Source organism: Meleagris gallopavo, chromosome 2 (genome assembly GCF_905368555.1).
Source record: "Meleagris gallopavo chromosome 2, MGAL_WU_HG_1.1, whole genome shotgun sequence".
NCBI classification, from domain to species: Eukaryota; Metazoa; Chordata; class Aves; order Galliformes; family Phasianidae; genus Meleagris; species Meleagris gallopavo.
In genome coordinates, this window is record NC_139405.1 from 43,635,497 (window position 1) to 43,661,961 (window position 26,465).

The window sequence follows — 26,465 nt, forward strand, 5'->3', positions numbered from 1 at the left end:
ACAAGTTGAAACAATGCACCCTGATAAGGAATAAAAGTTGTGCATACACACACAGAGTTTACTAAAGAAATCCTTAATTTTTTTTTCCTGTAAATTACCATGGATTAGCTAAAGTAAATTTCTAATTGCACTTAAGAGCGGCCTCTTTCTCAGATGGAAATAAGATTTCATCTTTAATTTTTGTTAAAATCAAAATGTTGTAAATGATCCACCAGCTCTGGTCTGTGTAATTGTCAGCAGTAGCATGCTTTCATGAAGTTCATGGCTGTAGATATCCTGTTGACTGTCTCATTTAAATCTTTCCTTTGCATTCTAATCAGATAGAAACAGGGTCCAATTCCCAATTTCAAAAATAAACACATTAAAGAAAATTAGTTTAGGCATCATTATTGTGTACATACATGAGTGTCTACATTTTTTTTAATGGACACTTTCTAAACAGCGTTTAAGTACAAACCATAATTTCTCTGTGTGGCTAATTTGACCACACATATTGCAAACTGTTTTCATTTTCCTTTATTGTCCTCTAATGATCTCATCAAGAGAATATAATTAGTGTAGTAAACTAAACAACACAAGCTCTGCCCTAAAGCAGCCAAGCATAGTTCTTGACTAGCCTTCTCTCCCAATGGAACCTGATACTGGTAATGGACCATGATCAGTAGTAAGTATATAAATTATATCATGCTCTTTTAAAATAGCTTGTGATCTCTGTCTTGAAGCATCATTTCTTGGGATTTACCCATCTGTATGAACACACACATGAAAGTTGTACTGTACCTCTTTAATGAAGCTACAAAAGTCAATTAATAATGGCATTGGATGCCTGAAAACCACTGTATGACTGATCAGATGGATTTTGTGACAATTTCTTACTATATTTAACATTTGTTATTCTAGGCAATCCTAGAACTATCTGCTAAAATCCACATCTACTTGAAGAGATGAATTTCTAAACATACAGTTTATCACAGTAAGAAAACAATACAGACATAAGAAATATACTAATACAGAAATCTAAATATTGTAAAACCATCACCTAGACTTACATCTAGGTGGGCTATGCAGGATCTTGGACTTGAAAAGTATAATTCTTTCTTTCCAATATGTAACATATACCATCTATGATGATAACAATAATAACAATGATAATTGTAATTCTTATATAACAACCATATTATATGAGATTTATTCTTATCTTTTATATCAGCTTACTGAAGAAGATGGCTATATGAACATAAGGAATCACATGTCCACTTTTGTCTCAGTATTTTCATCCCCATCAACCCCCAAAACAGTACATAAAAGCCTGTAAGGCGAGGAAATTTGTCCGTAGTCCAGAAATAACACTGTACTACCAACTTTTCTACACCACAGGTGGCATCAACATACTCTTTTCAAAAAAGGTATGACACAGACTTCAAATAAACAAGTTTTACAATAGCTTTCCTCTCATAAGGATGGAGAAAAAGCCTACGCTTTACTTAATTACAACTTCAGGACATAGCTGTATGTCCTCAGGAGTTAAAGAGCATAAATACAGACAAAAACAATGTGAAAGTGTAGAAAACCTTGAAGTTAAGCTAAATTTATAGACTTCCAGGTTACACATACACTTCTGTCACAAAAAAAAAAAAAAAAAAAAAAAAAAATGTTTCTAGTTGCGCTTATCAGCATTAGATCTAACCAAAGAAAAAATGAAACACCATTCTTTATTGCTACCAATGTTTGTTCTTTTCTAGAAAGCACAGTAACTTCTTAGAACTGTTTAAAAAAATCTGAAAAGAGAGACATGAAATGAGACTCCTACTTTTGAAAGAGTACTTCTAGAAGATTTCTAATTTTCTTCACATTCAAAATGCAGTCTTACTATGGAAAACACACAGTCCAGTAAAGTACAGTTTGTCTGTGTACTGGTCAGAAGTAGATGTTACATAAAAACATAATTAATAAGAATGAAAAGAAGGTTGTTTACTCACAACCACGTCTGAATTTGAAGATAATTTTATTTAAAAGGAAGCAATAGTGTACAAGTAGTGTTCAGATAAATCAATCTATGGTATGGTGACTTTACTGCATACAGAAATGAGGGCTTCCGCATTTAAACGTTCCTGCTTCTGTTAGCACCAAATTCTGCTCTTGCTAACATTTTGAATGGGCCTTTATGAAATCCCCTAGCTCCCCCAGGCAATTTGTTTCCTTGGGATCAATAACTGTAAAAAGTACTGCCTCAATGTGAATGAGGGTATGAGAAACAGAGCCATGGCTTCTAAATGGCTCCTTTACATAAACAGCATTCCACATGCCATTCCAACGACACAAAATAATGCAACAAAAGGGACCTTTTTCTCATAATCTTGGTGAACAATTGCATTGTACAAAACATGCTAAATATTAATCATAGAAGAGTAAGCTTGTACAGAATTCTGCTCTTGAATAATACACTATGTATCTTTAATGACAGAGAAGAATTCACGTGACCAGAATAAATTTCACTCCACAGTAATAAGAAAAAATTATGTTTAATCAAAACAAAAAGAACAAAATATATAAAAAGAAACACAGAGCAAACTGACCATCATTTTTCTAATGAATTAAAAAAGCTAATAAAAAAAGACTTGAATTTCAATTGCTTGAAATGCATATTGCGCATGACCAGGTTCTTGACTGAAATGCTGTTGTCTTTTCTACAAAAAAAATCTGAAAGATTATTTCTACTATTTTATTTCTCAAGTGGGGAAGCAAAACTTGTACATCTGAGCCAGACTTTTTATCATATTTCTAATAAATGCAAACACATAAACAGAACAAATCAGTGAAGAATCATCCACATATTCCAGCCATCTAACAAACAATTGCAATAGAACAGGATGACATTTAAGATCACTGCTTGTTTAAACACTGTGACTGACAGAGAATCTTAACTTATCATTCTGTAGCACTGTGGGATTTGAAAATTAATAGCAATACTACCTGGTTACTGCATGATTATGAGTGCCAGGAATCTCTACTAGTATAAAGATGGCAGAAATAACAGAGTAATCTTCTGTGACAATATTTATGTCTACTTCCACATTCTATCCTGCCTTCTTATCAAAGCCAGGTGTGCTGTGGTATAACAGATATATACAGCCGATATGCAGATTAGGGTATTTCTACCCTGCCAGCTTTGCATATAAACTAACATGAACATTTAACAACAGCCAAAACAATGTCAGAAATGTAGATTTCTACATTTTTATTTCTTAATTTATTTTCACTAAAAGTAATCTAAGTTACATTAATCTAATCTTAATCTAATTTTGTATTAAAAGTGTCACTTGATAATAGTCTTAATTAGACTTACAAAAGTAATTTGTTTAAAATTAATAAATTTTTGATCATTTATGAAACTTAATGTGTGCAGAATATATGAAATGCTTATGTAAACAGATGAAGCTAAAATATGTATTTAATAATGAAAAAATACATAAACTGGTAATAATATTTGGGACCATTTAAGAATAGATACAGCTAATGAGGATAGGTGCAAAATAAATAACCTTTAGTCACAAACAATAAATATCTTAAACTAATTTGTAAATGAACACTGATAACAATTTTGTAAATGGTAAACAATATATTTTCAGGCCTAAGGTAAAAAAATCCACAGAAATTAGAATTTGCTGGGTGCACTCACAGTTCAAAACCCACCATTGAGATGTATTTATGGGCTCATGAAATAAAATTAATGTGTAAATGGTCATGATTTTTGTTAAAATCTGACCAAGAAAAATATATTATGTCTCATCCCCTACATTAAAAAGGAAATATTGCATATATGTACCATATTACTCCTCAAAGCTACCTTTATAAAAAATGAGGCTTGGGTACATATTTTATCGAATTTGGGACTGCATTTCTAAACTATTACTTTTGATAGTTTTGTGAACTACAGTGAAAAGAAATCTTTGCTCCCCCTACTAAGTAATACAAAGCACTAAGTAGAGATAGCTAAGAAATACTCTGTTCAACTGAAAAGGAATATGATTTCAAAAAATAGAAAATATCCCCTGGCATTCAGGGATGCCAACATTTTTCTTTGAGAGTTTAACACTCCTGAAATTTCCCAGTACTCAATTCTGAGTAAGCTTTCCCGAGCTTGCTGTCTGAATAGAGACTGTAGACTGGAGCCCTTAGACAGTATAATTCACCTTCAGTAATGCAATAGGCCATAGATTGGAATTATGTCAGAGCTCTCAAAAATACCGTAAATTCTGAAACAACTTAAGCTTCAGAGAGCAGAATATGAAATAAAAAGAAAATGAGTATGTTATATCTGACTTAGAACTAAGAATATTATCATATAACTTCCATCAGAAGAGTGGCCAGCAGGGACAGGGAGGTGATTGTCCCCCTCTACTCTGCTCTTGTGAAGCCCCATCTGGAGTACTGCGTCCAGGTCTGGAGCCCCCAGTACAAAAAAGACAGGGAGCTGTTGGAGAGGGTCCAGAGGAGAGCCACGAAGATGATCAGGGGACTGGAGCACCTCCCCTACAAAGACAGGCTGAGGGAGCTGGAGAAAAAAAGGCTGTGGGGTGACCTCACTGCAGCCTTTCAGTACCTAAAGGGAGCCTACAAACAGGAGAGTCAACTCTTTGAAAGGGTTGATAACTGCAGGACAAGGGGAAATGGTTTTAAGTGGAGGGAGGGAAGGTTTAGGTTGGATGTCAGGGGGAAGCTCTTTACAGAGAGAGTGGAGAGGTGCTGGAACAGCTGCCCAGAGAGGTTGTGGATGCCCTGTCCCTAGAGGTGTTCAAGGCCAGATTGGATGGGGCCCTGGGCAGCCTGGCCTGGTATTAAATGGGGAGGTTGGGGGCCCTGCCTGTGACAGGGGGGGTTGGAGCTTGATGATCCTTGAGGTCCCTTCCAACCCTGGCCATTCTGTGATTCTGTAAAAATTCTTGTGTGGGGTTTTATTTTTTGTTTTTGTTTTTTTTCCATATAACTATTTTCCTAACATAAAAAAGTCTTTGGAAGAAAGATTGAAATACTCTTCTTATTGAACACATACTATTATGAGACATACTTAAATCTGCAATATGCCTAAATTATAAACTCTGTATACATAATGTAGTATTTTAAAATCTACTTAAAAAAAGATTACTTTTTTTTCTTTTTTTTCATATATCAAATGATTATTCTCCAGGTAGTTGTTCGTCCACAAACTGATCTCTGTTCCTATCTTGAATTTCATGGGTTTCTTTGGGATCCCATACAAGACATATTGATTCTTCATTATCTACTACTTTCAGCAAGTACAAGCAATTATACTTTCTATGCAGGAGTTAAGCAGTTCTGAAGAGGAGGTTTTTACAGTTTTAGATTTATTCTTTGCTCCTTACCTCTCTTACCTCTCTTAATTCACTTATATCTGGCTAAATACGTAGATTCTGTGAAAAGTCTATGTATCAATAAACTCGTTTTCAAGATAATAGGAAGTAATCTTTGCAATTCTTCACCAGAAGTTTGAATTGTTAAAATCACAAGAGTGATGTGATAAAGATCTTCACTATACATCTGTCTTCAATATAAAAGAAAATAAGTCTGCTTTCTGATTCTATCCTTCCACGTACAGGAATTTGAGAACAGTCTGCCTGTCTCTGAAATCTAGCATACTGGCAGTTTATTCACCAAAGCCAACTTTGCTCCTAGTAGGCTAATTTCAGGCTCTCTCTGCACTCAGTGGACAGATGACATAATAAGCACTGTCCAAAAATTAAAGAACCTTTTGTACCTTTCCAGCCACGAGAAATTTTTAACATCATGTCCTCATTGTGGCCATTTTGCCTTTGAATCCTCCTACTTCATTTGGCTAGAATACATCCATCTTTTGTGGGGAGAATCAATTTTAAATTTATTCCAAATTATTCTCCATTTATATCTTTCCTAAATATGTTTCTTAAATGTATTTCCTAAATATGTTCTGACCTAACAATTTCATAAGCACTTGACTAACAATTTCTACTAAAGAAAAGTTGTTGAAGAGTAAAATTATATTTAGGCGTATACTGCAGAGAGTAACAGTGACATCAGTACAATGATGAAAAAGTAAAAAGAAATTGGGGCAGTAACATTTATTCCAAATTGTGTAGAATCATACAAAATATTTGTGCTAGTTACAAGCAGTAAGTACACTTGGTTAGGAACTGTATTGTAATACATAAATCCAAGCAAGAAGAGTTGAGATTGAATGTTAACCTTGGAATTTCTTTTTCTAAATGCTTAATTTAGCTTTGAAAATAAAAATAATAGGGAAGCTAATTTAGTGTATAAATGGAAAGTCCTATTATGAAAACAGTTTTGTCTTTTTTTTTCTTTTCTAAAATGTAACTTCTATCTGAAGCAGGAACTTCTGGATGAGATACAGATACCAGTATACAAATACTCTGATCATAAACATCGAATCAAGTCCACCTAATTTGCAAACCAGAAAAGTCAAAATGTACTGTTCAGCTACTACAGTCCTGCAAAAGAAACTGAGATTGTCATATGTTAATCGCATAAGCATGTTGGATGGCCATAGGATATTATAACAAGGATACATGTTTTTATTGGTACACCTAAAAAGGAGAATGATGGATGTGTAACATAGAAAAAGGAATCAGTAGTTCACTGTTATGGGCCTCAGTTTTGTTGCCTAGAGTGTTCTTCAGTATCTAAGAAAAAAAGCAATGTCCTGAAATGAGATAAAATGATATAATAGAATAATAACTGAAGGACCTGAAGCACTTTAATCACCTGAGCGTTGTGGTGGTTTAATCACAGCACAATATTTATACACCTCCTTGTATCATTCCATTACATGGGGCTTTAATCTATTTTCCTTGAGGGAAAGAGAAAGATACCGCAAGGAAAACTCTCCCTCAAAAATTCCTCTCTCCCCATTACCTGCTGTTTGGTTTGATATAAAAACAGAAAGCCAGGTACAGATACAATTTCGGTGATTTTGGGAACTTCAAACTACTTTCACAGAAATACTCTTTTCAGAATAGAAATCCTAACTGAGCACGGAAATTGAAAATATCCACAATAAATAAACACAATCTACTTAGAATTAATAACTGAACATACATTTCAGATGTATATTTTAAAATAAAAAATGCTACTTTAATAAATGTAACAAGTTGAAACCATGTGTCCCTTCAAACTTAAGCACACTTGTTTGCAAACATAATGGAAAAGAGAAGAATTATACAGAAAATAAATATTTTCTCAGGATTATTTAATACGTATCTGAAAGTAGTTTTAAGTGAAGTGGGTAGTGACAGTTCAACTGACAAAATCATTTCTCAGTCTCACTGTATGCATTCCAACTAGGTGAAAACTGTAGAAATACATTACCAAGAAGAAGGGAATAACTCCTAAATGGAAACAGTCACATGTGACAGCATTCAGATTTTTACCATTTTAGCTTACTTGTGAGAGGCAAATACAAAGAAAGCCTTATCATCCAGAGAACAAATACAGGTATCTCTAGTCCACACAAACCAATCAGGAACCTCAGGAGGGTGTCAAGGAAGTCCACGAGGGAGCTGCTTATAGTAAATCAATTGAAAATAAGAAGTGCAGACACAAATCTGAAATTCTGCTCCTCTAAAGTTTAGAGGCTATAATCAGAACTGCAATACAGATGGTGCAGTTCTTATCTACCCAGAGCAGCCAGGGAACTGAGAACCTGTAGAGCTGCAACCCCATTACTGGGCATGTGCAGAACTAGGTGGTTCTGTGAAAAAAAAGTTTTGTGCATAAATTGATGCCAATCTGCATCATCCTTCATGCCATAGCTTAGTTAGATTCAACAAGGAATTCAGGACTCACCGATAAAGAAGAAACTATAGATAAGCAAGTATAAGCCTAGCCTTTATGTAGCCAAACAGCAGGAGAGAACTGTGGGCTTTAGTTCCAGATTGCATATTATTTTTATTGTTGAAAACAAACAACAACAAAAACCCTACAGAAATTAAAGTAATGCAAAATAAATGAAAATGACAGTGCCTACTCTGTTTTATGTAGAGTTTAATGTTGCAGGCATGTAATATTGCTCAGAGAATGCCAAATATGTGTTTTTCTAGTAACTAAAGCATCTCCTTGTCTCATTTTGAGATCAGGTATTTACCTGCTCACATTAGAATCATAGAATGAATTGAGTTGGAAGAGATTTTAAAGATGATCTAGTTCCAATGTCCCTGCCACAAGTGAGAATGCCTTCTGCTAGATCACTAGTTGAGATTGCTCAAAGCCCCATCCAACCTGGACTGATTTAAAAAGATATAAACACATAGAAGAGGCAGACTTACAAATGCCATTATAATTCTGCACTAATCTGGTTCTGGATGTCCCAGTCTCCCTCTAACGTCTAATTTCCAAAGGTTATTATTTTCCACAGGAGCAGAAATCCCACGAAAGTATTAAAGCAAAGCATACTAATTCTTAACTTGGTAAAAATACTGTTTCACTGTCCTGGAACTTTAAAAAGTTCTGAAAAGAAAACGTTCATTGAGTCATTCAAGATCTTTGAGGCTATATCCATTTTACAGATGCATACATTGAGGCACAGGACAAATTTAGCATTTTCACTATTGGATTTACCCACTAATTTGCTGTGAATTCAGAAATCCTAACTCTCATATCTGTGTTTCACTCACTAGATAACTCTCCTTTCCTTTAGACAATATACTAAAAAAAAATAAAATTGGAAAAGGAAAAAAAAATTGGAAGAAATATTAATCCATGAACATGGCGAGCTTTCCATTTTTCTTTTATCAATAATTCAAGATGATGGAATAATTAGGCTATTAAAACATTAAAAGCAAGTGCTAAGTGTTAATAACACCAGCCTAATCACTGCTGAGTCAGTTTTACTTTACACAGACTGATGCTGTATTTTTCAGCTAAAAAATTAGAGAGTAATTAGAAATTACCCAGCAATTATGATCTACGCATAATTTTCTGAGTGTATTATAAAGAACCTGATAGGGTTTTGATTATACATGGATAGTGTACAGTATCATCAGCTTGAAAAAAAAACATGCTTTGTATTGGAAAATATTAAAGCAAAAAATGCTCTGATATAGGTGGGTCTCAGTAACTTCTAATTTCAGTACTTCAGAATTCCATTAGATTTTCTGTAACTCACTATGCAGTGCTGGTGACTGAAACAAGTAGGGACTGACTAGTGTATAATGACATACATGAGCAGCTGTTGTTAACAGTTAAAGATTACTCTTCTTCTACTCCATATTTAATTATTATTCAAAAAACTTTATTTTTGCATTATTTTCACTTACAAGACTAGCTTTTTGGCAAAAAAAAATACATTTTTTGAAAAAAAGAATTAAAGACCATCAGCTGATCTCTTAGAAAAAAACTGTTCCAAGTTCTTAAAAACATTGAAAGGTACTAGTTAAATAAATATTCTTAGCACTTTAATTCATAGGAAGCCTGTCAAAATAATATTATTAATTTCAAGTAGTAATGACAAACGCATTTTGCTTCTCTCCATAATAGTATTAATTTTTGGAGTGCAATCAATTCATCTTTAGGTTTAACTAAGTGATCTGCTGGCACAGCAGACTCCATTTTTGGGAAAATCACAGTATTTTTCAGAAAGTGTTGATGAATCAGAACCTTCTGAATCCTCTTTTGCTGAGAGTATATTGTAAAAATCTACAAACATAACAAAAATAATTTGTTCACTCAGCTCTGTGTTACCATGATGGTCCTATTCCTTTGAAGTGTGTATCTTTAAAGCCTTTTCAGAATCTTTGCTCTTATATTTCTGAAATCATGACAGCTGCCTAAGAATAACCTGAGACCTCATAGTTCATAAGACAAACAAAAGAGAATGTGGAACGATTTCTGAACATGGAGTTGATAAACTGTAAAGAATTTTAGAATAAGATTGACGTTTATGAATGCACTTTGGAATCTCATAGAGGAGGAATCAGACAGATGAAATGTTTCTTTAAAGCGTATTCAATCACATTATAAGATGATGCAAGTTTCTCACTAATAACCACGAACCACTCTGAGGACCAACAGTGCCTCGAACTCACGAGCGCTTTTGAGAACACTCCAAATATAGTGGACACTGTAGTCTCTTCCTTCTGCAATTAAACACTTCTTCTTTCTCTAGAGTCTGTGAAGCACTACTGTACTTTGTAAAAAACAGTTCTCCAAAATATGTGAAGCATCTCTCAGACACGGGAATGTTGTTTCCAAAGTGAAGTTTGGGCACTGTAAAGCAGGCATTCTAGCTCTGTTTTGTAGCTTCACACTTCACTGAATGCTGCAATTCAGCTACACTGGGTATTCTCAATCATATCTCTAAAATTTTATTTGAGATGACTGACTAGGTACGTAGAGGCTGACAAAAGTTCATTCTAGCTTTAACTTACTGTTAGAGTCAGAGCACCTTTATTGCAGCCAAGAGAAACTTGTGCTTCAGTCTGATCTGCTGTTTGCCTTATGGTGACTGAAACAAGTCATAGATGAAATCACCATGCTACAGATTCCTTCAGAGCAGTGCCACCCCATACTTCTTTGCCTGATGTATCTAAATAACAACAATATTTTGTTTTCATCCATTGTTTTATCTGCAATTCTCTTAAAAGCTGCTCTTGATTACTAGTGAATAATTTAAATTGATTACATGAAAAAATACTTGTGTTCATGAATTGACATGATATAGCTGTTAAGATTGCTTGGATTTGACAGAATAAAAAACAGTTGTTAAACCAAACCAATGAAATTTTCATTCACCAGTCAGGTAAATTAAACAAGAAATTTGCTGATCGCGTCTTGATAATAAATAAGCTTGTGTTTCAGGCAGTATTACACTATACATAGAACCTAAAAGCAAACTTCAGGCACTGAAGATTCCTTTTTGTTCCTTTTATTTTCTGCCTGCTGTCAGAAAAGAGCAAACTTAATCAACGTGTTCTTAAATTGTTTACCTCAGACACCACACAAGTTTCTAAAAGCTGGTTTATAAAATAAGAAACCCAAAAGCAAAAACTGTTTTTGTGAAGGAAAAAAAAAAAAAGCATTTCCATTTGATTCTACAGATATTTTTCTTCCTTCTTAACAAGATTAAAATTAGTTTCATTAAAGTACTTATAACTAATAAATTTAAATAAAAACTGAAGTATTTGCCATGCTTTGATTTTCTGATTAACAGCAATTCCATCCATACTGTGTTTTCACAGTTAGACATAAAATTCCAGAGAATTCAGAAAATAAAATCAAAATAATTTTTTGATATATGAACTTACAAGAGAAACACAGAATTGTAGTGGCTGGAATGGACCTCTAAAGATTATCGAATCCAACCCCCCTGCAAAGCAGGCCCCCTACAGTAGGCTGCACAGGTAGGTGTCCAGACAGGTCTTGAATATCTCCAGAAAAGGAGAATCCACAACCTCCCTGGGCAACTTATTCCAGTATTCCATCACCCTTACTGTGAAGAAGATCTTTTGCATATTGGTGCTGAACTTCCTAAGCTCCAGTTTATGGCCTGTTCCCCTTATCTTGGCACCACAGACCATTGAAAAGAGGTTGGCCATGTCTCTTTGACTCCCACATTTAAGACATTTATACACATTAGTAAGATCCCCTCTCAGTCTCCTTTTCACAAGGCTGAACAGATCCAAGTTAACCACCCTTTCCTTGTAGGAGAGATGCTCCAGTCATAGGGAGATGCTCCACACTTCACTAAAAGACATTATAGAGAAGAAATAAATAAGCATTTTGTGGAGTGTTGACTAAAAATATTGTGATAAAGACTTCTAGTACGGGTGCTAAAAATTTGAAATGAAATACCTAGATTATCAGTTATCAAGACAACATAACTAGTATGAAGATATTCATTTTTAGAGACAAGCATGTTCAAGATACATACTAAGATAGCAAAAGAGATCAAAATTAGAATGAGTTAATTCACAAAAAGTACTATGTGTATAAAACAATGGCATGATGATTTGGAAGCAGTAGAGGGAAGATGAAAAAGTGGAAATGTCAAAAGCACAATGAAAAAGAGAAGCAATATATATAAAATTTCATGCTTCCACGAATAATCAACATTTAGTATATACTCTAAAAGAGTGCATTGATAACTCTGTATAAAGGAAAATTTGAGGCTGTTTAAGATACAGGTGGTCAGCAGGCTGAATAGGAGTAAAGAGATACCATCCTTGTACACCAAAGGCTTCAGATCCCAGAAAAGAGGATTTACATAGTTCATAGCCTGCCTAGCTAATCCAGTAAAAATCTGCAGTGGGAATCACAGTCAACTATACCAAATGGCTGCCTACAGGGAGAGTCATCAAACCTACTTATTTTTATTTATTACAGAATGCCCCAGAAGGCAATGGCAAGTAAATAGTACTGTTGCTGACTGTGTAACTGTAGTAGCAGTGTTGAGAAACAGATGGGATATAGGAAAAAATTGCTTGAAGTGAGACAGGACTGACAGTTTCTCAAACTAACATTGTATTTCAAGCTCAGGTAATACCAAACTAATTTATGAATTTCAGTGACTGAAGAACAATGTAAGAGACAAACATCTGTCAGGCTGAACCTAAGACTGAAGTTTATATTTGTTTCATTAAATACCTTTTCATGATCTAGATTTTTTTCTGTTTTGCTTATAAACCTGTTTAATACTTTGGGATGAATAAATATTAAATGCATTTACTGTGAAAAAAATTTCTGAGGCATCTATATTTAGAACATATCTAAACTCAATGGGACTTGCATGTTTTTCCGCAAGTCTGCTAGGTACTAGTATAAGAAGACTATAAGGATGGATGTTAGAGATAATAGCAGTTGTCCATCTAGTCCAGAAGATAAAATCAATTATCTAGTCAAAATGAGATGACTAGATGAATCACAGAATCACAGAATCATAGGGGTTGGAAGGGACCTCCAGAGATCATCGAGTCCAATCCCCCAATGCAGGGTGAGCATATGTGGCATTTCATCCAAATGATTTCTCAGCTTCCACCATTTTTATTTTTTATCCAAAGTAAGCAGTTCTAGAGTTTGATGTCGCATAATACATGATTTTTTGTTTGCTAGGTTTTTCTTGAATTGATCACCAGATAGTTTCATTTGATGCTGACTAGATCTTATTAACACTATTTTTTTCCCATGTTCTGTTGCCTTTAAGCTATGTAGTGTGAGAATGGTATTTGAATTTGGGAAAGAGCTCCTTCCAGAAGAGACATTGATCTAGCAAAGTGGCAATGACAAACATGGCCTCTTCCAATTACCTTATTTCTGGACAAATTTCCACAGTGACAGACTTACTAGATCTCAACACACACAACTCCCGGAAGATGCAACACATTTCCTTTAAGTTAGTACAAAAAAGTACTAATGAGCATCCATTCCTTCAATCCATCTTCCACCCATATAAACAAGCAGTGGAGAAAATAGTTTGAATCACCTCTAAATCTTACTCAGAACTGGGAGCAAAGACTTGTACCTCAGTTGTCTATTAAGCATACAGAGATAGAAAGGAGATAGAAAGAAGAATACAATTTCTTTAAAGAGCTAGTGAAAGATGAAAGAAAAGTAAGCTTTCTGAGGGAAATGGAAATATCAGAAAATTTTTCCTTTGTAACCAGTAGGCAAATAGTCAGTAAGAAGGATATTTTCATGTGATATGCCTTGCAAATATTATCTATTTCCTTGCCGGTAATACTGAACTTTCAAATATGTTATTCCTGTGAAAGTAATGATTTAATAAAATGTATCAATTTCTAATTATTAGTTTTCCCTTATTTTTGTTTTTCAGTTCATGAATGCCAAATATGAAGAATTAGTGTAGTCTGATTATACATACAAATATATATAGCATGAGTGTCATGCAGATGTGTTGAAAATACATTTTATTTTGAACACATCAAAATCAAAGCTCAGGAAAAAAATTGAAAAAAAAAAAAGACTTACTGATCATTGACAGACCTTCTCTTTGTGATAGATATTCAAATTTGATTTGTGAAGGGGAAATATTCTAACACAAAATGAGCCTTACTGAACATACTTAATCTCAGCCTACTGAGTTTATTCATAACCTTTCCTCCCACAACTTCTTTAAAACCATGGTTGACACTGAATTGCATTGTATTTATGGAATTCCACATATTGTTGCAAGTTTCTCACTAACTTTAGTAGACACAGACATTTATATACTTAGACAGAACTAAAATCTAAATTTCATTTGATTCTTCAAGTCAGTCTTCGGACATACATTTTTCAATCCAAGATATTACAGGAGTGACTTTAAGACTGTACACTCAGTGGTAATGCAAACAGGAAACAGTCTTGTAGATAACTATAAAAATGCCATGAATTTCAAGAAAAAACTGTCAGTACTGAGAGGAATTACATTCTTTTGACCTATAGGGCTGCATGTGAACAACATAAGCATAAAGTCAATACTTTGGTAAATAATTGTACAGATAGTATGTATAGTATGTACAGAAAAGTACCCAAAAGAGTAATTTGGAGAAAGCAAGATACAGCATATTGATTTTACCTGGTGATTACAGCGTAAATGCATTCACATTACATGGTATTCATGGGGCTCTCAGTATCACAGTTTTTAAAGACTGAGACTGGCAAGAAAGTGATTGATTGAGACAAAGAAACATTCTCAATTGTAGGTGCAAGATAGTTCAAAATTTCTCCAAATAAAACCTGCTAAATGAGAAATAGTAACTTCAAACTTCACTACTTTGCTAGACATCATACGACTTGAAAGTTTTGTACAAGGAGTTATCTTGACCCTCAAATTAAATAGTTTGATTACTCCTTTTATTTTTATTCCTCCCTAAGTCTGCAGGTAGTTGTGAATATTGCTTGTGAAAAGCATAGAACTGAACAAAACAAATGGAATGAATTGAAGTATTTAAGGGAGTGAAAAACCTTTGTAATTTATTAATTTATTCAAGACTTTTACAAAACTTTACAATTTAATTATTGGAAGATTACAGAACTGCTTCAGTGCTTCTGTACTGAGTTAAATAAACTGTACGTGCAAGGAGTAATAAATGAAATTGTTAATTTCAGTGCATCCTTAGGGAATAGTAAAGGGGGAGGGTTTACATTATTTAGAGCTCCAAATGGATTTGAGTTTATATACAGCAATAAATCTTAACTACATTGTTAATTAACCCTGTCTCAAGCCCCTTTTTACCTTAGGGGTTGAAAGACAACACAGTGTCTGTTAGGATAACTCACCATTCATGTTCTTAAAGATGTTTAGGACTGGGAGGATTTGCCGATAATAGGGCACTAAGGCTTCTCCCACCATGTCTGCTGATACCACCAGGTGCTGGAGGACTTTCAGTGTGATGCAGATGACCTGTCGGTTACGAAGGCTCAGTGCATCTGTGATGTATAAAGAACAACAGTCACAAAGCAGAATTAATTTTTAAAATGTAGAGTAAGGGGGAGGAGTACTTTAATGGACAAATTTAATTAAATTGTGCTCTGCTGGGGATTGTAAGTGAGCCTTTATTAGCCCAGCTTTGAAAGACCCCAAAGATGGATTGCAGTCCTGATGTTATAAAACACTGCCTTGTCTGATTGTTATTTGTTCCCACAATTTCTGCTGACTCTTCAGTAACCCAAAGAATGTAGCTCATTATTCCCTCATGCTGCCTGTGTAATACTGGCTTGGTCCAAACAAATAAAAAATAAATGTTCAATAAGTACCATTTGGGGCCAATGAAACTGTACAACTGCAAGACAACCTGCAAAGGTTGACAACAGATACATTCTAGTGCCACAATTAGCCTGTTTGTATTTTTGTACCCATTCATTTCGTGATCATTTTATTCATTCAACTAACAATTCCTACTATTCTGAGAATCAGTACAATGAAGTAAATGTTTACAGGAAGAAAACACAAAAAAAAACTTGTAGGCTTTTTATGTGAAGACAAACACTACCAAAAAAAAAAAAAAGAGAGAGAGATTTTGTCTTGTCTTATTTTCTTCTCTTAGCTTTCAGTGTAGTGATTCTAATCTTATGATACTAAGACATTTCCTACATATGTTTTGTTTCTCTTCACTTTTGAGTTTACTAAAAACAAGTATCTCTCTGGTAATTAAAAATGCCTTCTGCTTGAGAAATATGCATACACATACACACATATATATATGCAAAACACCCCAAGTTATAAGACCTTCTCTGAAATCATGCAGCAGGCTACAAAAGTCGACTTTGCTATACTACTACATATTGGTCTAATTTCTCAGTTTTCTGCTCACTTACATAGACATTTTCGTCACTGTACTGGGAAAAGCTAAACCATAAAAGATAAACTCATATTCAACAATACATGTTTTATAAACATAAAATATATAAATATGTGATTCAATGCAATGTAAGTATAAACAATTGGGAAAAAATATAGGAAAGAATGCAATCAGAACTGTAAGAGCATTAACTTACTAGCAACTTATTCAAGAACTGCCTGCTCACAATCAAGCTATGGCATTCAGTACTTCTGGTAGTAAGTGCTGTCAGCATACAAGAATGTTGTTCCATAGGGAATGAGGTAGTATCCTCACACAAGAGCAGCACCACTTTTTTCACCTCTTAAAGTAAATATACTGTGCCACACTATCTCCTGCTCCTTATGCCTGTTGAGTGTTAAAAAATCAGAGCTAGAGCTCTGAAGCAAGGGCAAAGCAGGCTGCTTGTAAAAATTTGTAGAAAAAATTCTTGAAAATCAGCTAGTAAATAATCTATCTCCATAACTCTTCCCATGCTTATGATGAGCATGCTAAAACTACTGTTAAGTAATCAAGTTAGGGAGCCAAAGGTATAAAGGTACTGTAACCCATCATTCTGTGATTCTAAGATAAAGAAGTGCCATTAAATGAAATCACAGACTGACTTCCATAATTTCATATTTGCTGGTTCCTAGTGTACTAATCAGACTATGCATAATTTCATGATGTTCCTGGGAATATTCACAAGTGGACAAAAAGTCCATCAATCCAGCTTGCTTCCAGTAAGTCCCAGCAAGGGCATCTGTTATTCCAAATTATGTTCTAAGGCTGCTTTAGTGAAGAGAGACTCGCAGAAAGGTTCTAAAGATTCAGTCCAAATACCAGACAAGAAAATATTGCCTTACAGAGGAATAGGCATTGTACATTTTCTTAAAGACGTGACTGAAAGAGGAAGCATACCATTTGTAGCATATGTGTTTATTCATAACTTAACTGTCATACCCAGAAATACTACCTAAATGAACTGATAGGGAAATAATCAGTAACACGTATACTTTTCAGCACAATAATTATTGTAAAACGTAACCAATGGCAGAAATCACAAATTCTTAATTCTTAAGCAATGAACTGCACCTAATTCCAAGAATGGCTTTTCCTGACTGTAGATGCTGGCCCAGAGGTTAAGAGCCCTTATTTTTAGGCACATAGAGAGTACCATGTACATGGAAGTGGTTACCCAAGCACCTCAAAAAAAAGCAGGTGTTGGCTTCCAAAGGTTTTCACAGTTTCCTATTTTCAGACTTCTGTTCTGTGTGAAGATAACCCTCATTTGAGTGGAAGCTGGCATTATGCCACTAAAAATTCCTTAATAAAGTCAAATGTATGAATTATGTCTCCTGACTAAGGAGTTCCAGCTCTTACAGCAAACCAAATGCATACTGAAATCAAAAGAAGTTTTCACTTTCTTGTGAAAGTTTCCTTAACTTAGAGTTGTACTATAGGCATACCTAAAGGAACTTTAAATAGTAATATAGGCACTTCTTTCAACTTCATTCCAGAACATTTGTTGGATACTTGTTTCACCTCCCTCAACACAAGGTTCTCCCATCCATCATGTAAACACGCAAAACAAATACAAAGAAACAGAATTTGGGTCAAGATTTTGAGTGCCAAATTGGAGGATACAGTAGAATCAAACAGACTGCAGAATTTGAGCCTGAAGCCCTTCAGATTGTGTAAGTCTGCAGTGTGTGTGTTAGGAACACACTTGTAAATATCAAAAGTAAGATTAAATTGACTGCAGAACTGTTATTATTATTAAATATTTGGACCATGCCAAGCATAACAGTCAACCAGCTCCTGGCTTTATTATATTAGGCACTGTATAAACATTTAATTAGAGACAGTCCCTGCCCCTACATCAATTCCAAACATATGCTTATTTTTAAAAATCTGATAATTATTTTCTGTGTGGTACCATCACTGCAGACCATTCTCCCACATGAGTGAAATGAATAAAATTTTAATGTAGTCTAAGAAATAAGTACAATTCAACATTTTTAGTAATGTCAAGGATATCTGAAGGTTACCAGAAAGGTATGAAAGAACTAATGTCCCTGAAGAAGAATATACCAAATCATTTTAAAATTCTTTGTTAAGGAGAGCTACCTATCGCTCAAGAAGGAAACAATAAATTGTCTCTTTGGCTCAGTAGTTTCTATGTTTTCTCCATTAATGGTATGTCAGTTTGACTATTTTACTCGTGATGAGGCTGCACACTTTTGCAATAGACCCTCTGTGTGATTAACTGGTTAATGCAAGTATCCAATGACGTATGTAATTTATAAATATTTTAATTCGTACTTACACTTTTTTTTTATACAAATATTCTCTGAAGTTCTCCACAACTTTTGATTCAATAAAAGACAATTTTAAAATGTTAACAAGTTGAATATCTGATGCAAGACTTCAGAATCTAAGTCATCTCTGTATTTCTGCCATTTAAAGCCACATTTGAAAAGTTTATCTGAAACGACACATTTTTGTGAGGGAGGCTTTCCATAGTGATGTTTATTAAAGCTTGTTCACAATATGGTGATAGACAATACCAATTTATTAGTAGCTTCAGTGATTTATTCTTTACTAAATTTTACTGGAAATCTGCAAATTCAGAATTTTGTTTTGTTTTTATGAGTGGAGATTCTTCTAAAGATATATGCCACTCACTTGTTATATGTTTAGACAGAAGCAATTCATATATGCAGCAATGATTGCTTTTAAAAGTCTTTTCGTTGTGTAACACTTCTAACATCTCAGAGAAGACCTAGGAGGTACATAAGCTGATATTTTTTGTCAAATCAGACTCCAAAATTTCATTTATTCTCTAAATACTAAAATCCATATTTTGATAGTTCTATTTAAAGTTATGTCGATAATTTATTTCTGTTTAATTGGAACTGACCTTTGATTATATTCAACAGCCTTTCCAAGTACAACGCTATGAAACTATTTAGAAATTTTTCATTTTTTCTTCAGGTCTAAAACTAAACACTATAATCAGTTCAGTGTGCATTCTCATCTTTCCCTCTGCTGGTAAATGAAGTACCTGTTCTGGAAAATTACTTCACTGAAGCCAAACAAGATATATAGAACAGGTCTAGTGCAACTGTGAGGTTGGCTAGCGAGGCTGTGGAAGCCCCTCTCCCTGGAAGCATTCAAGGCCAGGCTGGATGGGGCTTAGAGCAACCTGGTCTAGTGGGCGGTGTCCCTGACTATAGCCAGGGAGGTTGGAAGTAGATAACCTTAAAAGTCTCTTCCAACCCAAACCATTCTACGACTCTATGATCCATCACTAAATCACTGATATTTGTAAGAAACATGATCTAGTAGAAGAGTCAGTGGCTTTATAGAAATTTAGTTCTGCTTGTAACTGTAGTGCTTTATTAGACTGGAAGCTGCAAAGCTTGAATTCCATTAACATATGTAGGCTCTGTTTAATTAAATAATATAAAGAAAACATTAAGAATAGAGTTTCATAAACCACATCAGTGGATAAGCCAGTTTACAGAAATCCCTCTATCCCTAGCAGTATTCTGACCCCTGTGCTGTCTCAAGCTACTAAACAGCATTGAGTATCCTCTCAATGAACACAGCTTCACCACCACTGAATCATTTTAGAAAGGATTTCAGGAACAATCTTCGGAATCAAAGACCAGTAATGCTGGCATCTGTACTGCAGAAATTAATAGAAAGTGTTCTGAATGTACTGTAAATCCTTGAAGAAGAATGTGGACAAAAAAAGACAAGTAATACAGTTTTCTGAGACTTTCAAAAGGTATTTGACAAAGTCTCTCACTGATGGCTCTTGAAACACTCAACTGCCATGGTTAGGAAGAGAGCAATAATAAATGGCTACAGGGATGAGGATTGCTAGAAAAGACAAGAGTAAAGAGAAGGAAAAAGGAATACAATATCTATATTATTTGAAACCACCTGAAGTTTCACAGAATCACAGAAACACCAAGGTTGGAAAAGACCTACAAGATCACCCAGTCAAACCATCCACCTATCACTAGTAGTTCTCACCAAATCATGTCCTTCAACACAAAACTCAAACGTTCCTGTGATCAGTTTTGAGCTGCAGCATCTAACATGAATCTTCTAATTGCAATTACTTGTATTGGTTGACAGAGACTACTGGAAAGAAGCTTCCAATATTTGAGAATCAAGACAAATCTTCCAAAAAAGCTGAAGAGCATTTCTATCTTAAAAAGTATTTCAAGTCTACAAAAGTTTTCTACATTTAGTTTCCTGCCCATGTTCTTAATAACTAGAACTGGTTCTAAAGAGCAACAGCCAGTCAAGAAAAAGAAAGCAATTAAACCATAAAAGGTTCAATCCATTTTCTGTAGATGACAGAAAGGAACGCAGAAGATAAAGAATGAGAAAGAATACACTCCAGAAAACTCTATTTATTGCATAAAAATATTTTAGTATTCTGTGAAATACGGAAGTATTTAATGATTACAAATGTCTCAAGTACAGTGAAGACATCACAGAATAACAGAATTGTGGGAGTTGGAAGTGACCTCAAGAGAACATTGAGTCCAGCTCTACTGCTAAAGTAGGTACCCTATAATCAGTCACACAGGTAGGCATCCAGACAGGTCTTGAATGTCTCCGCAGAAGGAGACCCCTCAACTTCTCTGGGCAAGCTGTTCCAGTGTTCCATCAGTCTTATTGTAAAGAAGTTCTTCCACATAAATCTGCTTAGAAAAACTGCTATTGACAGGTTCAGCTCTACTCATCTAAATATAACACCAGCCCTCATTAGACATTAAATGTGGATTAATTACATAGTTGTCCAAGACATCAACCCACATTTTACAACTGGATGTTGAATATAAAAAAAACAAAAATAAGTTTAATTTAGAAATGTATTAGATATTAGAAAGGACTTTGTAGGTCACGCTGAGGGAATAGTGTTCTATAATTTCTCTGACCCAGAAAAATATGTATTTCTTAATGATCATAGGAAAAAAAAAAAAAAAAAAGGAAAGCTTCAGTCTTCCTTAGGATAGAGATTGCTCTTTTTCAATTTTATCAGAAGTGTTTGTCAGCCAGGTCTGCTGTCTGTAAAAATAATACTTTCATCTAATTTACATTTAATGTGCAAACATGAGCTTTTAGGCCTAGATTCAGATTCCGTATGTGTCCTTTTTAGGATTCACAACTCAGAAAACAAAACATTCTGGCAACTGGGCAATCCAAACTGCTTAAGTATTTACTTTCACATTATCTTTGTTAGCAAAGCTATAAAAAGATGTTTCTCCTAATCATCTCTACTTATTTATTCCAACTTCTGTGCTATCACATATTACTCTTTCACTTTTGACAGAGCTGCTACAAACTAGGCCATTGATATCATCTGAGTTTATAAGTAACTTCCCTCTGAAAATGTTTTTTTAGTATTTTAGGTTTGGTGTTTTGTTTTTTTTCTTCAGTTATTTGGGTCTTCTTGAATATATCAGGAAGTGAGATTCACAAACAATTGCATTAACTAAAATTGACTGAAATGAGCTGGAGTGAAGGAGATAAAACAATTAAAAAAAAAAAAAAAAAAAAAAGATAAATGCTTACACTTAATGAAGAGCAATAGGTGCCTTTGAAAGGAAAGCACGTGCTTCCATAAACTGTGTTTGATGCCCCTGATGTTGCTCACAGTAACACCAGATAAAAGGGTAATAATATCCTGACTCCTCAGTGTGTGTTTTTGCCTGTGTATCTCATGTCAAATTTGGTGAATTTTGCAGGATTCTCAGAGTTCCAAAAACCTAACAACAGTAAGTATAAGGAATTATGGCTTTTCTGATCTCATTATGGCAAACAATAATATTAAACATAAGTTGCCTAAAAAAAAAAGTATGAAAAGGAATTTTACACTCACATAATGACCACAAAGAATTTAGAACAGGAGCATCCAATTAGCAACCAAACAGTATAACATACCTCTCTCACCTCCTCTCTGCCTTTTCATGGCTATTCTTAGCTGCCTATAGATAAGATCAGGACACAAGTCAGTTTTAAAATAAATCAATGCACTACTGAAAGACATGGGGTACAGACAGACCCTTTTGTGCCCTAAAAATAAAGGAATGCTCCAGTTTCTTATAGGCAGCTCTACTTGTTACCCCAGAGATGTGTATCTGGGTTCTATTCCGCCTCCTGCTACAGATACAGTTTGTGATTAGAAGAATTAGCCTCCTTCCTGCCATCTACAATATGAAAATAACAGTATGGAGCTTCCTGGCAAGGGAGAAGATACATTTCTCTGCATTATACATCAGAATTTTTGTAATACCTACATAGTACTCCTCTATTTGCAGTACATCTCGAATTATGGATCTCAGTTTTAGTTTAAATAAAACAGTGTGTTAGCCTATGCTACCAGTGAAATGGAATTAAAAGTCTTAACACGTTGAGATATTTGCATTTCTGATTCTGCATTTTTTAATTTTTAGTTGGATTCATTACAGGCTTAACATTCCAGGTAATTTGTTTTTCCTGTTCTTCTTACATAATTCAATGACAATATTTGTAGACAGTTTTATCACAGTTTGCCATTGCAAAATAATATATGATTTGAATTCTTATTTTGAGCAACCAGAATATATTTTGAATACTTTTTGAGAAATCAGCATCTCCAATCTGAATTTTTTTTCTTCCTCTCAATTCCTTAAAACCGCACATCTGTCAAAGTGGCAAATAAAAATAAGGAATTATTTCAGGTTTTTTTTCAGGAAGGAAACTGTATTGGTTAATTTCAGTCATCTCACTTTTCTTAGTCACTGCTTGTTTGCATAACCGGATGAAAATCTGTAGAAGTGATTAGGACTTAAGAGTAAACCGCACACTTATTGAATAATTTCATTTTCATCTTTAAGATACAATATTCAGAAAGTGTGAATTTTAAACAAATCATTAGTCACAGGTAAATTGACAGATTTCTCCTTAAATCTTTTAATTATACAAAAAAATTCTAGTTTGATTTAAAATATTTTTTGAGAGCAGCCCTTTGCTAATATTTCCCTTCAACACAAATACAGGAGTGAAAACTGCTTTTAAAAGCACTTCATTTGCAGAGTTATTTTTCTGTTTTTCTTTTATCCCTTTCCTCTCCATCAAATATATATATATTGCCTAACAATCAATTGATTTGCTCTTAGTTGCAGTAGAAATATAGTAGTAGTCTAGAAGAAGACTGGTTAATCAGATATAACACACCCAGAGGAACACTTTAGAGACAGTAATCTGCATAAAACATAGCTGAGCTTATTGGGGATGGAGCTTAGTCACAGAAATATACAGCTCTGACTGCACTGTTATATTACACGGGCACAGAGAATTTCAAAAACTCTTAGAGGTATACACTTCCAAGTTCCTTGAAATGGTGTGTGTCTTTTTAACATAGTATTATGGGTTTAGTCAGGAAGAAGTCTTTGTCATGTTTAGATGCTATTTAGTCTCTTCACACTTCACAAATAATATAGAAGCTTTTTAAAAAAAACAACAACAAAAGCAACGAAAAACCACCAGTGAACCACTTTACAGTAAAATAAAACAGAGCCAACAAATAAATTTAGCCAGCACATTCTTGAATTGGTTTCAGCACCTTAAATACTGATTCAATTTAAAAGGCTATATATCAAAAACCCATATAAATATCCTTACCTAGCACTCTTTTTCTAATGCTAAAAGCTGTGCAACCAATAAAGCTTCTAGGTAATTATTTTTAAGCTAGATTCTAGTCTCAGCTAGACTTTTAAATCCCAACTGGAGCTGCTGTCACAAACTTGCAGTCTTTTCTGAAGAAACTATTTCATCTTTCAAAAAAAAACAAACAACAAAACACTATAAATTTATTTGGATGATGTTGAATATAAAGATTTAAAGGAATGACATGATTCCCGTCTTAGAGAAAAAAATGAGTGATGTTGTTTTCATAACCTTTTGCAAGTATCACTTACAGAGTAACCATTCTTTAAAATTATCTACTCCTTTTGACATTTTCAAAATCTACAGAAAGAGATAATGACATCACTAATTGATCTTTTAAAAGGAGAACAATGCTAATGAATAAAACAAAACAATTCTGATCTTTCCAATATTAATACATCAGTATTATCAGAAGCCAAACTATATTCCTTTTCCCCTTTTCTAAAATTTTGCTTGACAATTCATTCTGTAACACAAAGAGAATGACTCTGTTTTGTTCTGCATTAGCATGGATGCTGAATCATCTACAGAAATAGGGCAAAGGACAGCAATGATATCATTACCGATCAACCATAAAATAGAAATCAAGTTTATCAACATGGCTTTTTAGTGCTAGGATTATATAGTTTACACCTGAAAAAATAAATGGAAGCCAGCTGGCACAGATTAACATTAGTTTACCTATTCAACCCTCATACTCTCTTTCTCAATTAAAAAAAAAAAAAAAGAAAAAAAAAAAGAAAAAAGGTTGTTGCATCAAAACTGCCTATTGGTAATGGTTCTATACTTTATATATACTATATATTTTTTATATATTTTATATATACTATATATTTTTCAGGAGAGGGCAAATTAGCATGGGCTGAAACTCCATTTCTAATAAAGCAATTCTGTCATGTTCCCACACTGAGAAATGCAGCATGACACTGTCTGATTTACTAGCATATGTATAACATATAGACTTAAGAATCATATTATCAAACTAGAGAAGGATATTGGTTCAAAATATAATCTAGTGAACGTATAGATCTAAAGAACCAGGAAGGACAAAGCAGTACACATGAAAGAACAGATGTTTCAAAAAATTAAGTTTTAGTCTTAGTGGTATTCCATCTCAGATTACTTAATGTATGTTTCTACAAAAAATGTTAGAATAGATAATTCTGTAATATTCATCTGATGATTTCTCCTGTCATTTCAGATGAACTGCTTTATACAGCAACAGACTTACATAATAAACGCATAAAAATCAGGTAAGAAAATGTCCCTTCACATTTCCAAAGACAAGGAGTCGTTCTGTAATAAGAAAATGACTCAACAGACAGGCTATTTTTCTGGAGAACTGCATCTACCATGTGATTGAAGGCATAAACCTTCTGGCCTTACACCTTATGAATTACTCAAGTTTGCAGTAATCTACATGAAATTTAGGCCTGTCATGTTTTGTTGCTTAATTAGCAACTTGTCAAAAATCTATGCCATATAAATGCAATTTTAGTTTTTTTTTCCTCCCACATCTTCACCTACTTTTTATTGGGATAATGAGCTGAGGAATGACAGGAAGAATCTTGTTTTCACCATGTTCCAGCATGTCATGAATTCCTTGACGAGCAAAAAACTCATATGGAAATGTCATTTCACAAAGTCCATCAAAAAACAAAGGCAGATAATAATGATAATCCAGCTTCTCAATTTCTACCTGAAAATATAAAATAAATAGTCAAATACAATTTTAAAAAACAAATACAATGTTATCAGGTTGACAGATAATTCATGCCATCTAATAAGTACATTTAGAAAATAATAATTGATTTTATATCACTGCAGAGTGTCATTGAGTATCATTATGTCTCCAGCAAGATATATCACAAGATACTGAAATACCAAAATATTTGATGTAAAGATCAGAAAAAAAGTTAGTATGCTCACATATATTTTCTGAACAGCTGCCATTCAACTCAGTTGTTTAGATGAAACTAACATTTCAAGCATCCGAAATAGCATTTGAAAGCTTCCTGATTTGTCAGTACCAGATCCTCTAATTTTTGCTTATATACCTTACTCTGTAAGTCACCCACAGGAATCAGTGCTGTTATTTCAAGCATAACATTCGGTTTACTTCAGAAAAACCTGATCACTATATGTTCACTTGGACACTCAAAAGAACAAATAAGAGAAACAATCCTGTAACCAAAAAAATATTCAGCATTGTACAAGTATCAGTATTTGTACAGAATACCCAACTTCCTAGAATATTGACCTAATTTTATTTGTTACTCATTTCAGGAACAGAATTCTAAGGAAATTTCATTGATTTCTACTGTGAAAAATCATAGTGAAACTAAGTACCTATTTCTAATAGGAATCTCCCTCCGAAACTAAACTAGAAAGTGAGGGATT

General features: G+C 34.1%; 1 protein-coding gene across 4 annotated transcripts in view; it reads right to left on the reverse strand.

The window, feature by feature from the left end:
* The window catches only part of PACRG (parkin coregulated), a 193,153-nt gene that overhangs the window by 67,749 nt on the left and 98,939 nt on the right, over nucleotides 1-26,465 (reverse strand). For all 4 annotated transcript variants that reach the window (XM_085216938.1, XM_085216937.1, XM_085216935.1 and 1 more), the window contains 2 exons: nucleotides 25,593-25,764; nucleotides 15,289-15,438 (listed from right to left, as the gene is read on the reverse strand). In XM_085216938.1, coding sequence (XP_085073064.1) covers nucleotides 15,289-15,438; nucleotides 25,593-25,764 — 322 coding nt within the window. The remainder of the gene's footprint in view (nucleotides 1-15,288; nucleotides 15,439-25,592; nucleotides 25,765-26,465) is intronic.